The sequence below is a fragment of the Cricetulus griseus genome (assembly GCF_003668045.3).
Source record: "Cricetulus griseus strain 17A/GY chromosome 1 unlocalized genomic scaffold, alternate assembly CriGri-PICRH-1.0 chr1_1, whole genome shotgun sequence".
In the NCBI taxonomy this organism is placed as follows: Eukaryota; Metazoa; Chordata; class Mammalia; order Rodentia; family Cricetidae; genus Cricetulus; species Cricetulus griseus.
The window spans coordinates 55,450,733-55,466,961 of NW_023276807.1; the positions used below are offsets into that span (position 1 = coordinate 55,450,733).

General features: G+C 40.4%; 1 protein-coding gene across 6 annotated transcripts in view; it reads left to right on the forward strand.

The window, feature by feature from the left end:
• The window catches only part of Unc5d (unc-5 netrin receptor D), a 510,504-nt gene that overhangs the window by 436,590 nt on the left and 57,685 nt on the right, over positions 1 to 16,229 (forward strand). For 3 of the 6 annotated variants that reach the window (XM_035452951.1, XM_035452955.1, XM_035452953.1), the window contains 2 exons: positions 9,321 to 9,506; positions 13,460 to 13,837. In XM_035452951.1, the coding sequence (XP_035308842.1) occupies positions 9,321 to 9,506; positions 13,460 to 13,837 (564 nt within the window). Of the gene's footprint in view, positions 1 to 8,582; positions 8,598 to 9,320; positions 9,507 to 13,459; positions 13,838 to 16,229 lie in introns of all 6 variants that reach the window. The other 3 variants (XM_035452952.1, XM_035452954.1, XM_035452950.1) reach the window with 2 other exon arrangements.

A 16,229-nucleotide genomic window follows, 5' to 3' on the forward strand; every position in this document is an offset into this window, starting at 1 on the left:
TAAAACATTTTCTCCCTTATTTGTCCATCATTTTTCTTCATCCTGTGCTGATTATTTTCAATTACATAAGTACAGCACTTTCCACAAATTGCATGATTTGCTTTGTCCTTCACAATCATTCTTCCTCTAAATCAATTCAGCACATATATGTGTGTAACATTTGTAATTTTCTTAGCATTTCCGACTTTTTTTTTTACTGTCTGATTTCTGGCAAAGTTTATGCTTTTCCTTACTACCATTTTCAATGATTTCACTGGGTCTATCCTTAATGGAAATAATGGGATTTGTTCATTAAATGCCCCAGAACCAAACAAAGACTCAAAGAACAGGTGGTAGACCAGTGCACCAGTGTACTCACTAAAACTGTGAATCCACAATCACTCTCTCCCCAGTGCACTGAAATTTATAGATTTCATGTCTTCAATGGTCAGAAGAATAAAGTACCTAAGGTAAAGAAATTTTCTCAAAAGTTAGAGTTCAAATCCCATTCTTTAGCTCTTTTACCTTGTGTCTCTCCCATTAGTAAAAGTTTGATACTTTTGCAGTTCAAAGATAGAATTATCAGTTAAAATATAGGACCCTTTACTTAAACTTGAATTTTGTGTAAACACCTAATAAAAAATTTCTAGTGTAACTAAGTTGGAGATAAATACTACATGGAAATTACTTGTGCTAATATTGGTAATTATTGAACTGAAAATTTAGATTAGTTTTATATTTTTTGAGGCAGGTTCTAAAAGTTGTAGTCCTGCTTGGCCTAGAACTTACTATGCAGAGTAGGCTGTCCTTAAACTCACAGAGCTCCATCTGGGTTCCTCATGGGGGCCAGGATTAAAGACAGGCACCAGTACTCCCAGCAAGTTCTATATTTTCATTCATTACATCTAGCATCCATACTAAAAAGAAAACTGACACATGCCTAAATGGTTCATAAATTATATGGCTTTTATTGCCAGTCTCAGAAGAGCAGGTAGTATTGAAGCATGCATTGTAAAATAAGCTCTTTCTTCAAGAGTGGAAAGTTATGAGGAGAAACTCTAGAGATTTGGAGAGAGTGTGGTGTATGTGATTGGGAAGGAGGCGAAAGAAGGTGCTATATAGGTTGGGGCAGAACACTGCAGGGCATCCACCTGGGAACAGACTTGGTACATAGAAGCCAGCAATTGGAAGGTCTGTGAGTGATGATGCCAGAAGAGCACTTTATATTTCCATGTGATCAATGACTAGGACAGGGATAGGGAGTACCGAGTAGCAGGCAGATGGGGTTGCGCAATGTGTGCATCAGTAGAAATGCCTTTCATTGGAAATAAGTAATAACAGACATTACAGAATCATGGACACATGTATGAGGAAGGATATGAGTGAGAAGACAGTGAGTGAGCCAAAACAACATCAAAGATGATTTTTATAACTTAAGACTGGTCAATGGTGGTGTCATTACTAGAAAAAGAGAATTCATGAGAAGAAAATGTCCAATGAAGTAAGAATGACAAACGCTTTAATCAGATGACAAATGTGAGAGATCAGTGCACAGTGAAGGTAATTGTGTCCAGCAAACAGGAAGAAGACATGGATGTAGGTCTTCAGAGAAGATTGACAGACGTTTGCCCGAGACTGGACAGGACCCAGGGAGTAGTTGGCACTGTCCGATTGTAAGTCATTGTCCAATTAGAGGGACTGAAAAGGGAAATAATGGAAATAATGGAATGATAATGGAACTTTATAGCCTGTGCCTACGACCCAGAGAATATGGGTTCTTTAATAAACAGCAACTGAGGAGCAGGTAAGAAAAACTGGGGAATCAAGCTGAAGGGGATGGCATGCTCTGTAAGGGGCCTCAGATTGCTTTGTCTCACTGCAGAGCCGTGGTAAAGGCAGATACTCTCACTGCTGATGAAGTTGCAGGTGAACTTCGAAGTCAAACAGGGCCTTTGGTGGGGAGACAGACATGAAAGGGTAAAAGAAATGACATGATATAGCAGAGGGACTTGGTTATCTTACAGCCTGCCTATCAACTAGGCAATTGTGATAAAGGAAGGCAATGAATTCTGATAAGGAGCTGTGGGTTTGATACCTTGCATTTTGAAAAACTAGGATATACACACAAGCATGGATCACATGGAGCCTTTAGGGTCTAGAATACAAAAGACAAGCAAATGGTGGATATCTGCAGTCCTTTCCCTGAAAGGAATCATGAGGTACTATGCAGCAGTTAGTTAAAGAGAAGTAACTGGAGGAAAAATATTTTCCTGGCATAGTATAAATTTTTATACTCCTAAGTCTTTTTTTCTTGCACATGTGCTATTTCTACTTAAAAGAAATATTAATTAGAAATAATTGGTCAGTGACATCGTGAAGAGTATATTAATAGATGCTAGTGTTTTAAAATGCTAGAAGTCATTCAATAAAGAGCTAGGATTCCAGGAGAAGCAAAGACAGAGTTGTCCCTGATAAGCTGATCAAAGTGAGGGGAGGAAGGGGTATGCAGAGAGGTGATTAGAGGAACTAGACTACACCATAGGCAAGGGACAAGATGCCACTGTCAGAGAAGACAAGGAAAACACAAGGCTAAAGGAGTAATAAACATAAAGCCATGTCTCTGTGGAGGAAGGAAGGGACTAAGTCAGAGCAGGCCTGACATAGGGAACTAGGAATGGAGAAAGAAACTGCATACCCAAACAGCTGTTTTGAAGCATACTGGAGTTCATATAAGATGGCCTTTGTGTTGTCAACAAAAAGGACGATAGATGAGAATTAGGGGGTCTTGGAGACAGGGAAAGACTACAGGGTGAATGTTGTGATGATGATGCTATTTGGCAATGTGACATGATGCTTGAGCTGCAAGGAAAACCCTGGGGAGTTTGCATAGCATCTGATTTCTGATGATAGCTACAAGAGTTATGATTTCCTCTAATCTAGCAGGGCAGGATAACTTGGGTTCCAGTGTAGAAGATAAGAGATATGAGGAAAGAACACAGCAATCAGGGTTAGCAGTTAGCAACTGAAGGTGGCTGTATGATAAGACCTGGGCTTTGCTGTTTTCTCATTATGAAGTCACAGGTAAGGCACTGGTCCCCCAAGCCCATGAGTAAAGTAGGGAATAAAATCTCTATCTCAGATTTTTGAGACTGAAATCATATGTGCAGTCTTCAGAGATCTGAGCACAGGGTTAGTGCTGGTTTCTGAGTACCTCCTTCTATCTAGAGGTGGTCAGGGAGTGTGATTAGAACAGAAGTGAGCTGGTGGAGGATAAGACCAAAATAATGACACTGCTGACAACCCACATAGGACTCATTCTCAACTCTGCCACTCACTGATCATGAGGCTTGGGGCAAGCATGTCTTCATCTTCTTGCCATTTTTACACCCGTAAGTGAGGACATTTGCACAATGTCATTGGAGTTAATACGAGGTATAAAATGCTAGAATGATACCTGGTATACACTGAGCACTGTTTGATACTTGCCTCTATTGCCATTCGTTATAATGAAAACCAGCAGCTACAATAACAAGAATGAGGTTTTCAAAGGTGGAACACTAGAAAAATGGAGACATTGATTGGCAGTTAAGTCAAGAGTTGCTGAGGATTGCAAGTAGAACTGACATTGATTACCATGGTTGGCCATAGCTGACCAATTTCAAAGATATTTTCTGACAAGTTAAAGGAAATTCTTATTGCTTCTTGATAACAGCAGAATAAACAACCCTACCAGTAACTTGTGAAATATTCTAGTAAAGTCTGTGTGCCACCAAAACTGGCTGTGCTGAAGCTGCTTCCTGGGGTAACCATTGGTTGACTTTCTGTAGTATTCTGGCTCAGAATTTGGCTCTTGTGGCTTCCATTTGTTTTACTTCTCCCTGGCTTCCCTTTCTGCATATTTTCTTAAGGTGGATTGCTTAGCAGTTCACTGCTGCTTACATTAGCTTACATTAGCAATTCAAGTTTGTTTACCTGATTTTTCTACAAATGGCAGTAGTGGTTACCCCAGGACACCCACCCACTAGGAGATGAAGCAGAATAGCCTGGTTAGAAAGGTACTCACCATGCTGCTATATCAAGCCTTTGTAGCTGGAGTCCTAAGGATAGGTTCCAGTCTGCAGTATGTTAAATGTGATGTATGTTCAATTTGTAACATGTGAATTGAGTTAATGTTCCATTAGCAAGAAAATTAATATTCCTTTCACATTAGAACTAGGAAACATGGTGTTATAAGTTAAGAAAGGCAGCATTCGAGAGAAAGACACCACCTGACAGGGTTCAAGCACAGGGGTTTTTTATTAGGGAAAGAGATCATAAAAGGGGGAAAGAGAAGGGGGGAGACCAGCCTCTAGAGACAGGAGCAGCAGGAGAGAGAGGGGGAGAAGGTGAGGGGGAAACAGACAGAGAAGGACAAAGAGAGAGCGAGAAGGATGGGAGGTGGGCAGGGCCCTTTTAAAGGGGTACATAGTAAATATGCACAGGTGGTGCTCTTAGTGGCTGCAGCTGAGGGCATATCCTGTGGGAACCCCAGGCACCCACCAGTACAGATGACTGAATACTAACACATGGGACAGATGAAGTAAACAGCTCTGGCTTGAGTTATCAGGGCATTGGTTACTGCAGATAACTAGAGAGGGCTGTCATTTATAAAGCTGTCAAGTTTGTTTCTAAAAGGGGGCTTTGAAAAGTCAGTTATTCCACCAGCCAACTCTGATAAATAAAAATAAAAATAAAACAATTACAGACTGTTATAGAATCCAGCTGGTATTTTAGAGACTTCCTGAAAGGAAATTTCACAATCTGCCTCAGAAATATAGATGTTTTTTAAACAACCCTCATTTTAGGAAAGGTAATTTTAGTATCCAACCAGAAATCCAATTGCTTTAATAGAAGGTCACTTCCTCCCTTTTTATTACTGTTAGAGATGGCAAGAGGCTTTGAGTATTAACTTTCTCTTGAATGTATGCTCACTGAGTGCTTACTGTGGGCCTAGTTTCTTCTTGAACAACCCCTTACTATCCCATCACAAAGAAGTAAATGTTGTCCTTTCCTTTCCAATGACCTATTGCCCACTCCCTATTTCTCTTTGGACATTCATCTGTGGGTGCTTTTCACTGCGTTCATACATATCTCTATGCTTTCTTCATAACTTGGAAGTAATAAGTATCTTAGTCAGGTGTTTTGGTTGTTTTTTGATCTGTCTGTAGATGAAAATTATACCTAACTTTTTTCTCTCTCTCTCAGATATCCTGGAGCCTTCCATGCTCTTCCTAAAGCTTTTGAGACTTAGTAAAGTAGGGATGAAGAGAACAGGAAAGACAACAGTAACAGAATGGTATTGATGGTATGCAAAGCCTTGCTTATGAAATAGAAAGGCCCAGCATCCTGTGCCCACAAAGGCAGAGCAGCTCTGCTCAACCAATGCTTTCATTCAGGGTCTCTTTGAGCTAGCAAATCAGTAATTCTGTGTCTATGAGAAGACCAATAGTTATAAACACACATGTACAAATGGAAAGGGAAAGAAAATTCTTTTTGTTGTTGTTGTTGTTGTTTTGTTTTGTTTTTTATTCCAGACTGTGTAGTAGTCCTGGCTATCCCAGAACTAGCTCTATAGACCAGGATGGTCTCAAACTCACAGATATCCACCTGCCTTTGACTCCCAAGTGCCAGGATTAAAGGCAAGCACCACTACTGTCCATAGGAAAGGGAATTAATTAAGCAGAGATGCTAAATATCACCCCAAGACTCTGGTTTCCTTACTATGTCCTCCTTTAATTTGAGACCAAGCAAACAAGCCATAAATAGTTGTGTACAGTGATTAGCAAGGTTCTGTGGGAAATTATACAGATAGTACTATTTGTGAGGAGTTGAAAGCACTTAGGAAGAGTAACCCAACTATCATCCAGATAACTATCAAAAGTACAGTCCAAAATGCATTTTGGGAACCAAAAGCCCTGTATGTTCTAAAGCTTATAGTCAAGCACAGTTGACTGAGCCACCCAGGACAGAGTCATTCCAGAGAGGAGGACCTTAGGCTCGCACTTGGCAAGTGGGTAGTTAAAGATAGGCAGATACTAGTGGAGGCATGTATATTACATTAAACACTACACAGAGCCTTTTGTTAGCAGTACCCACCTGATAGGTCAGTCAAGTATGACTGAATGTAAGCGACAATGCAGTGACAGGTTAGGAGGACAAACACAGCAAGTGGATGTGGAGGCAGCTACGAGTCCTGGAAAGTGACTATGATATGCTCTGCAGTCATGTGTTCCCACAGTTCCCCTCACAGGAATAGCCACTTCCCCTTAGCCAAGCCACTGCCCTCTGCATGAGCATCCATTGGACTGAATATACTTGCATATGGTAATTCTGCATGTTACCTTGGGAGTGTAGCTGTACCACAGACACTCATACACATGAACGTAACTTTTTCCTACTAGGAAGCTAGCATAGAAAGCATGGGACTAAACCTTTGGTCATTGTGAGCTCAGCCCTGAGCACAAAAAGAAAATCTCTATTATCTACCCAGAAATCTATAGGGAAAGTCACTCTATGCGCTTAGAAATATTAAAAAGAAGTATCATATGGGGAAAAATAATGTACAGCACAAGCAGGTAAACTTAAAAAAAGAAGACAGCAGTGAAGAGAATGAAGAAGAAACATGGAAGCTCAAATTTAGAAGTATTTGGGCTGTGGTTAAGGATTTTGGGTTAAAACCCCTGAGATATAAAATGTGGCTTGGAGTATTTTCATATAATATCAAGGGTGAACCTGAAATATCAGGATTCTGTCACCATCTGACTTTTGAACAATAACTGTAATTGAGAATGTGAACTGTGTGTAAACTTCATGCAAACTCATGACAAAGTTGTGAGTTCACAGGAGCCAATGGTCACCTGCAAGTCTACCTGTCTCTTCTCCCCACCCTAGCCAAAGTCCCTTTGGTCAGAATTTTTCAGGATTTATTTTTAATTATGCTTACATGGATGTCTTAGCGTTGGTTTGTGCTTATGAATGCAGGTGCACACACAGGCCGGAAAAGGGTATGAGATGCCCTGGTGGTGGAGTTTTAGGAAATTGTGAGATGTCCTATATGGATGCTGAGAACCAAACTCTCAGGTCTTCTCCAAGAGAATTCGTAGCATCAAGCCATCTCTCTGCTCCCTTTACTCACATGAAGTAATTTTAATGTCATATTTTGTTCTTGTAACTTAAGTCAGACAATTCTGCAAATTTTTTATTCATAACCTTAATCTAGTGGGAAAGAATCAGAACGACGATAATTCTGCCTACTAGTATATCAAGAGCCAAAATAGGAATCTGGGAGAGGAAGGTAGCTTTCCCTTGCCTCTGTCTTTTGTCTCGCTGTGCTAATATCCAGTGATTTCTATTTTGAGCTCATGCAGGGTTTTTTGTTTGTTTTTTCCCTGGTCCTTGGCAATCTCCCTGGTCCTTGGCTTCTGGCTCTCTGTTTCAGTGCCTGGAACTCTAAGAATGCCTTTATCTCTGCTTTACAAGCTCGGTGGTGAAGCAGTTACAGTCAGTATATAGCCAGGCTGCTTCCCTGCATGTACACTTTACTAAGGTGTGTGCTCCCCAGAAGTACCTTTTCAATGGTGATATCATCGCTCAGCAATATGCAAGGAAGGAAAAGAGCTGACTGGTCTCAATCCACAGTCTGTTCACTGTGCCCTGGTATGATGTGTCTGCTGTGCTCAGTGCACTCTCTGCCCTGAGTATCACTCTTCCCTCCAAGGAAACCCGGGGATGGGAGCATAATCAGGTTGGTGGATGCCTCCTTGTTCCTCCAGAAGAATTCTGCAGGGGAGATGTGATTCATTGTGCCCGCAGGTCTGGGTGGTGAGAGCAGCAGGTCTGCCAGCCCCCAATCTGGAATTAGAAAGAAGCTTTGAATCATACCCCGTTGCATGGTGCATCTTCACAATGCTTTGCTTATAAAATGTGTCTGTGGAACTTCTGAACTTTCAACCCTGACTCCTTCTGTTGTCTGTGCTCCTATTTGGCCATTATTTTTAAGTGTTTCCTGCACTATTGCTGATTTGGTCCCGCTTGATCGCCTCATCCTCTCTTTAATTTGGGAGCACCTTATTTTATGGCTCACTAACTTCGCTGGAAATAAATTCACTTTATACTTGTGTGACTAGCATTACCCATTTGATAAGTACCATTTTTTAGGGTATGGGAAATGCATAGTAAGTGTTATGCAATTACAAGGTAAATATATGATGTGCTTCTTTTTTTGCCCTCAGCCCAACACTGGGTGACAGAATAATTATTTTGGACCCATTATGTGTACTTACTGCATAATCTGTTGGGAAATTAATTATATAGTTAGTTCTTGCCACCTTCCATTTCCACACACTTTCAGATGATGCCTCTTTTAGAATTACCTTGTTTCAGATAATTCTCCTATGTTGAGTTATAATAACCATTATCAATCTGCTTCTGGGATGAGCCACACCCAATATGTATCTATAATAGAATGGGAATTCAGTTGTAGCATATCCTGGGGGTTGGGGAGACCTCCACATCCTAAAATTAAGCTAACGTTTTTATTTTTGCTTTGCCCATGCATTCAATAGGATGGAGTAGGAGAGGTATGAGAGAAACAGCATGTGCCCTCTGAGAGAACAGCCCCCTAATGAAGTACTAGAGTCTACCATTGACTTGGTATCAGAAAACATTTACCAGACACAAGAGCCCTTGACAACAAGATATTCATGTATCACATAAAATTGCTCTCGTGATGATTACATATGCAAAACCAAGGTTATTTCTGTGCTCTGACTCTGAATATGAATATCAAAGTTGACCTATTTGTAAACTCTGATCTCTTCTCTTTAACTCACATACCATGTTAGCATCTTACCCTAGACAGCTTTGTGCCAATGCATGTGCCCCAGTCCGTACATGAGCAGAGAAGCCACCTTTTCTTTGTCTTTTGTGTGAGTCTGTTTTCCCTCAAATAAAAATACAATATAAAAAATATTCCAGGTAACTATGGCTTCTTTAACTAAGTTAAGGAGTTGTCTGTTCTTATTAGAAAAATGTTATATTCCTTGAAAAATTGATTTTCTCCAAGTCTATTACATGGTAAGCTACCGTAACACAGTTAAGATATTTGACTAGCCTTGCACTGATTTATATAAGAGATTTTAGAAACATGACTGTTATGTAAATGAGAATCTAAATTGTAGCTAGCTTCCTGTGTGATCTGAGCAGTAGGCTCCAGACTCCGAAAGCATATCATGTAATGTCCTGGGGTGGCTCTATGGCTTGAGCCCCTGTTAGCCACTTAGGACTTCTCTTGTGTCTTTCAGGCATTGAGAATGCCAGCGACATTGCCTTGTACTCGGGCTTGGGTGCAGCCGTCGTGGCCGTTGCAGTCCTGGTCATTGGTGTCACTCTCTACAGACGGAGTCACAGTGACTACGGCGTGGATGTCATCGACTCTTCTGCATTGACAGGTGGCTTCCAGACCTTCAACTTCAAAACAGTTCGTCAAGGTCAGCGGCATAGTTCCTCCAACACCTTATCCTTAGGACCATGGGCTTCACTCACACAGGTGTCCCCATGTGCTTGGCCCTGTGTGAAGGTAGCTCTTGGTACTGGGAGCCGCTACCAAATTGTTTCCATTCATTGAAACACCAAATTTGATAAGATGATCTTCTCAGAAACTGTGAGGATGCATGGGTCTCAATTTATTATTGGTAACATTTCGGCAAAGTAGTTCAACCTTTGATATACAGAGTACTTAATGAATTACTGTTCTCAAATTATCTGACTTTTTTTTTGAAGAAACCTGATTTTTGTTTATATGTTTCATTTCATTAACTAAAATACTGCGGGAACAGCCCTAGACCACAACATCCCAAATACCTTTACTACATTTTTAATAATCTCTTACATTTCAAATAAGTGAAAAGGATCTTAAAGATAGCTGAGGGGTCAGTTAGACAATGACAAAATGAAATTCTAGCATAAATGACTTTCAGCTATTGCCAAGTCCAACCAATCATTTGTTGTAGGGGAAGAAACATTTTTCATGTTAATGCACAGAAATGCTTTTTGTCAAAACATAGTCATTTAATTCTCTATGATGAACCAAACCTGCTCCAGAATTCAAGGCTGGAATGAGATTTACTTTGTTTTAATATTAGTAAAAAAGAAACTGTCTCTCTTGAAAGGATGACATTTTCTACCTTGTGCCTCATCAGCTACGTCGTCCGGTTTATTTCTACCCATTGTATGGAAATTGCCTATCCCACAGGTTCAGCAGTTTTGGTGCTCAGTATCTGGTGGGTAGACAAGCTGCTGAAGCAGAAACCCAAACCTGCTAGAACAGCAACTGAGACATGACTAGGAGAGATAGGCTTCCAATCTCTTGGCTTTTGAAGCTGGGAACCTCTGTGTTAAGCCGGTATTACGAACAAGTTCTCATGCTTTAAAGACAGTTATGTGAGAGTATGAAGCAAGACAGTTGTTATTCTGAAACATTGTTTCACAACTATAAAATGAGAATGCTCACATCCACATCCTCCTCATAATGTTCTTGTGAAATCAAGTTTGCCTAGAATAACACGGGAAAGCCCTTGGCATTTGGGAAGAGCTCATATTCTCAATATATCACTGGATGGTCACGTGTCCTCTGATCAAGGGATGTTAGCATGTGCTGTGGAACAGCAAGCAGCAGATATAAGAGGTCGGCAGTAACCTCACCTGAACATGTTTGGGGAACAGTGATTTATATAAGTTGGGCACATCTCCTTATGGAGAGGCATCTCAGAATGTTGTTTTTATTATGAATCTCTGAAAGGATCACTTTATCAGATCACCTGATCATCCTGTTTACTTTTGGCTAAAAATCTCATCAATCTCATGATAGAAGATAACATATCTTTTGGTAACTGCTACTCTCCCCATATCCATTGACAATGAACTTTATTTTTATTGACTGTGACTTTCCCCTCCACTGTCTTGAAGATGATATTCTCATGAACACATATCTAGTAACCCAGGCAGGGGAACAGTAAGAATGTTCAGGTGAGTGGTGTCCTAGATTCATTTCTGCAATGAAATTGTAACAAAATACCTCAAAGAAATGAAACTCAAGGGAAAGAGGGTTTATTTGGCATACAATTACAGATGACAATTTCATCATTGCTAAGAAGTCAAGGTCAGAATCGGAAGCAGCTCATCGTGTCCACAGTCTATAGCAGAGAGAAATGAATGCTTGTGGTCTTCTTTGTGCCAGGCCCACTTTCTCCACTCTTATTCAAGACCCAAACCCAAGGAATTATTCTGCCACAGTGAACATGTTCTTCATTGTCAGTTAACATGATCCAGACAGTTCCCCACAGACATGCCCACAGGTCACTCTGATCTAGATAGTCCCTCACCAAGACTCTCTTTTCAGGAGAGTCTATGTTATGTCAAGTTGACTGTTAAATTAAAACTAACCATCACAATTATCACCCACTATAGTGTGGTAGAATACTGGATCAGGAGGTGTAAGGCCCTGGGTTCAATGCCTAGCACTGTGAAGTAAGTAGACAGATAAGAAGATAGAAGGGAGGAATGGAGTGAAATTAAAAGGATAAACATATAGACAAAATACCATTCCTATATTAAATGGGAAAAAGATGGTTTCTAAAGAGAAGATAGAGGTAACCAGAAGTGTATGGGGGAGGGTAATTGATCCTAATCAGGCTTCAATCAAGTTGACAGCCAACATTTTTAACTGTAAACTTATGCATATAAGTGTGTGTGTTTTTTCTGAGCATCTCTCTGTGTCCCACCCCCCACTGTGTGTGTGTGTATGTGTGTGTGTGTGTGTGTGTGTGTGTGTGTGTGTGTGTGTGTGTGTGTGTGTGTGTGTGTTTCTAATGATGGATGATAGGACTTCACACGTGCTAGGCAAGCTTTATAATGTTGTGCCACAACCCTAGCCTTATACATACTTCTATGACCAGGTATGTTGAACATCTATGCTATCTATAATTCAAAAATTATTTTTCTCATAAGCTAGGTGAGTCTTTAATAGTAGCCAAAAATTAAGCTTCAAAAGTTAGGGGTTTGTGATCAAATTGCTAGGAGATTTGGGGACATGATTTTTTGAAGTCTCCACCATGGAAACCAGTGTTTCAAACTGTTTTCAAATGTGATTTGTTCTTCAGTCCCACTTTTTAACTTGGAAAGACCACAGATAAGAGCAAGGTCATCATCTATGGAACTCAGTGTGTTTCTGTTAAATGGGACAATTTGATGGTAGCTGCATCTCAACATAAGAGCCGAAAGATGGAGAAAGGCCACCATCAAAGGGCCATTAGAGCTGCATTCTCTCATCTTGTTTATTTTCTCTGTGATTCTTGGTTCTTAGCACATCCCAACAAGGTGTTGGAAAAGTCAAGTTGATAGGTTCCCTCTTGAAGCTCTTATAAATTAAGTAACTAGAAAAACAGTAGAGACTAATACAGTACAGCCTAGAACTGAAATGTTTTCAAAAGTATCATAATTGAAACATTTTTGCTCATGTCCCAAAGGGAAATTGTTTAATATGATTTGGGATTCAATTTGAGCTGTCATATTGACGAACTGATATGGGTGGGAGGCTGGAGAGTGAGGGTTGATCTGTTATTTACTAATAAATGAGATTACTTCATCACAAGAACATATCACGGGCTTCTTTTTAATATTTTGCTTGGGGAAAAATGGTGAACCCAACAGATGATTAAAGTCCTGGTCCAATTTCTCCTGTTTTTATGAAGATTGTTTTGCTCGTTTGTTTTAAGCCAGAAAGGTTACGTTTCTAGATGTTTCCCATGTACAACCCATACCAGTCTCTGCTGGAGCATTTATTCCCTTGAAGAGTAACATACATTGGCTCCTCAGACACAGTGATTGGTAAAGTCCCCAGAACTATTTGCTTCAAAGCAACCCTCCACGCCAGCTCCAGGAACCACTCAGAATTCCACCAGGAATTTTCTATAGCCTCTTTGGGCTCATGTAAGCAATGCTGAGAGTCACCACAGTGTGGCATCTATTGCTATTTAAAAGGAACAGATGTTATTTTGCTCCAAACTGTATTGCAAAACATCTCTCTGGTTTCTTTTTTACTTTTTTTTTCTTTTTTCTGTTTGCCAATTAAAATAACCATATAAACAGTACCTCAGGCACTTGCCCTATCCAGTGTCAGAATTACTTACCTTGAAAAGAAGGCATGCAAAGAGCTCTGGATATGAAGGAGTGGGGTCCACAGCACTCAGAAAATGACCTGGGAGGCCAGAGGTCTCCCATTCCCAGGCATTAATGAGCGGCTCCATCTGGGTAGGGACAGCTGCTGCCAATCAGAGAACCCAACACTCCTGCAGGGAAATCACCCATTAATAGAGGCAACTACAAAAGAGTAATGGGGGTGTCTTTTAGTGTCTGAGTGACAGATCAATTTTTTTCTTACCAGGAAACTCTCTCCTCCTGAATCCTGCCATGCAACCAGACTTGACAGTGAGTCGGACATACAGTGGGCCCATATGTCTGCAGGATCCGCTGGACAAGGAGCTCATGACAGAGTCCTCACTCTTCAACCCTCTATCTGACATCAAGGTCAAAGTCCAAAGCTCATTCATGGTTTCCCTAGGAGTACCTGAGAGAGCCGAGTACCATGGCAAGAATCACTCTGGGACTTTTCCCCATGGAAACAACCGTGGCTTTAGTACAATGCATCCCAGAAACAAAACACCATACATCCAAAATCTGTCATCACTGCCCACAAGAACAGAGCTGAGAACAACTGGTGTCTTTGGCCATTTAGGGGGGCGCTTAGTAATGCCAAATACAGGTGGGTGGTAAGTGTGTGTTTGCATATTTTCCCTGTTTGTGTAAATATGTTTTATAAATTTGCAATAATATCCATTAGATTCATGTTTGGGTGAGCAGCAGGGGTTGTGGCTATACTTGGTGTACATACAGCTCGAATGTACAGCTGAAATAGGGCCTAGCCTTCTCTGTGCCTGTAGGGACAGAACACCATGTGTTGATGCAGTTGGTAGCCATATTTTCTCAGGCAGTATAGGTGGGCTTCCAGATTTGAGATCCTTTGGAATATGTTTCCTAGGGCATGGTAGGGAGGAAACAAACACAATTTGCTACAACTGACAAGTGTCTTGCTTATCCTGCCAATTTAGGGCAAGAACATTCACATATCTCATTTTCTGGCCAATGAGCACTCTCCATGACAATGACCCTTTTTAAGTTATCATTACATTGGTTCTTGGCAAGCAATGATGATGGATATTTGCATTACTATTCTTTGAAATCCAAACATAAGTTCCAGGCCTATGTCTTATGTACAATTAATTTCTAAATATGTGTTTCCCTCCTTTGAGTTTTAAAAGAAAAGGTTTTATGGATATTTGGACTGGATATTTTAGATCCCTGGCATAGATAGCTTTAAAAATGGTATCTTAGCTGTAGATTGGTCTTCAGGGTTGCTGCATGAAACCTAAGTAGAGGATAAAGTGATTGGTTTCTCCTCTGAGTCCTAAGCCATGAGACCTAGATAGTGTGATGGGTCACAGGTGGATGTTGATGGCTGAGAAGGACAGGACCATTGCATCTGGCCATGTTCTTACACAGAAATTAAGTATAAAACCAAGGAGTAGAAATGACCACCATTTTTTTCCATAAAGTGAAGTCTGTGACAGGTGAGTCTCAGAGTATGAGAGCATCTACCTTACCTGGTAAGTGTACCTGATAAGTCTGGTGGTTTAGTGATGTGAAACTCAACTTGCTTTTAACTTGACAGATATTGCCTTGCTCTCCCCAATACTGGTTGTATTCTCTCACACACTGTTTCAGAATATACTTACTTCTTAAAAATGGCCTCTCCTGCAGGCCTAATAACAATGATGCTCTCCAGTCTTTCCTTGCCAGTGATTTAGGGCACACTAGAATTTTTGGTTTCAATTTGTTTGAATGTCCCATCTGAGTATCAATACATGATATTGCTCTAACTTGTAGCTCTGGGGGATAACTGACCAATAGGAGACTCCTTGTAGAAGGAAGTAGTCAGCCATATTTATCATACATTTTTGTAAAGAAACATGAACATGCAACCCTTGTCCTACCAAAGACTAGGAGGTGAAATCGGAGTCATTTGAAGCCAGTGAGTCACCATGCCTTTATCTTAGATCCTCCCCCAGGTTCTTATCCTTGTTTGTTGGGGAATATGTGTACAGGATGCATATATGTCTCTATTTACATACATTGAGTGACTGCCAAGAACAAAACATTCATTTCCCATATTTGCTTAATTTTCATCAAAGAAATACAGAAAGGAAAACCACAATGAACAAAAGATGTATCTTTTCCCTTGCCTCTCTTTGAGGAACATTTCTATTACAAAGCAAAACTCTGATCGCTTGTCAGCCATTCCCACCCAGACTACCATGAGGATGTTTTCAAGTCTCCTGATGGGAAGCACTGGACAAGATTGAAGCTGCCAAATGAGTTTTAGGAAAAATAAGTGTGGGGAATTGAAACATTTTCCTTGTTATTTGCAGGGCATAAATGCAAACTATGCCCCAGGGAAGTGAAGTGTACAGAAAGCATGGCACAGAAATTAGACTGCTCTAATGCCATCAATCCCAAATTGCCAGGCACTGCACTCTGGAAATAATTTATTATGCAAAATATGAAGGAAGAAACTCAGACAGGTGGTTCTGTTGTCACACCCAATTTAAAAATAAAAACTGTCAGAGTAGCAGGTGGTGTTGGGGAGCTGCATTTTTTTAAATCAAAGATAACTGGTGAATGACATGTTGCAAATGGAGACTTCTTTAAGGGACTGTAGGCATACAACCTTTCCACTGTGTTTTGTTTTACATAATCTGCAACTTGCCACTAACACCCTAATGTCCCCTGCCCTATGAACTTTGTTCTTGTGATTAACTGTCTTCAACCTCCCTGTGCAACAGATTTGTGAGTAGGAAGTATATTTGAAGGCTAGTATAATTTATGATTGAAGGAGAGTGAAAAAAAATTAAAGAGCTAATGAGAGAACTTCTTGATTGAGGTTGAATTTAGAAATAATGTGGATAATGCTTGAATCTAAACATAGGGATTAAGCTTACTTGAAACAAATGGGATGTGATAGGCTCACACAGCCCTGGGCAGTGATGGTCTACACAAAACAACATAACTCAGAGCCTGGTTTTATACTAAGAGTTTTG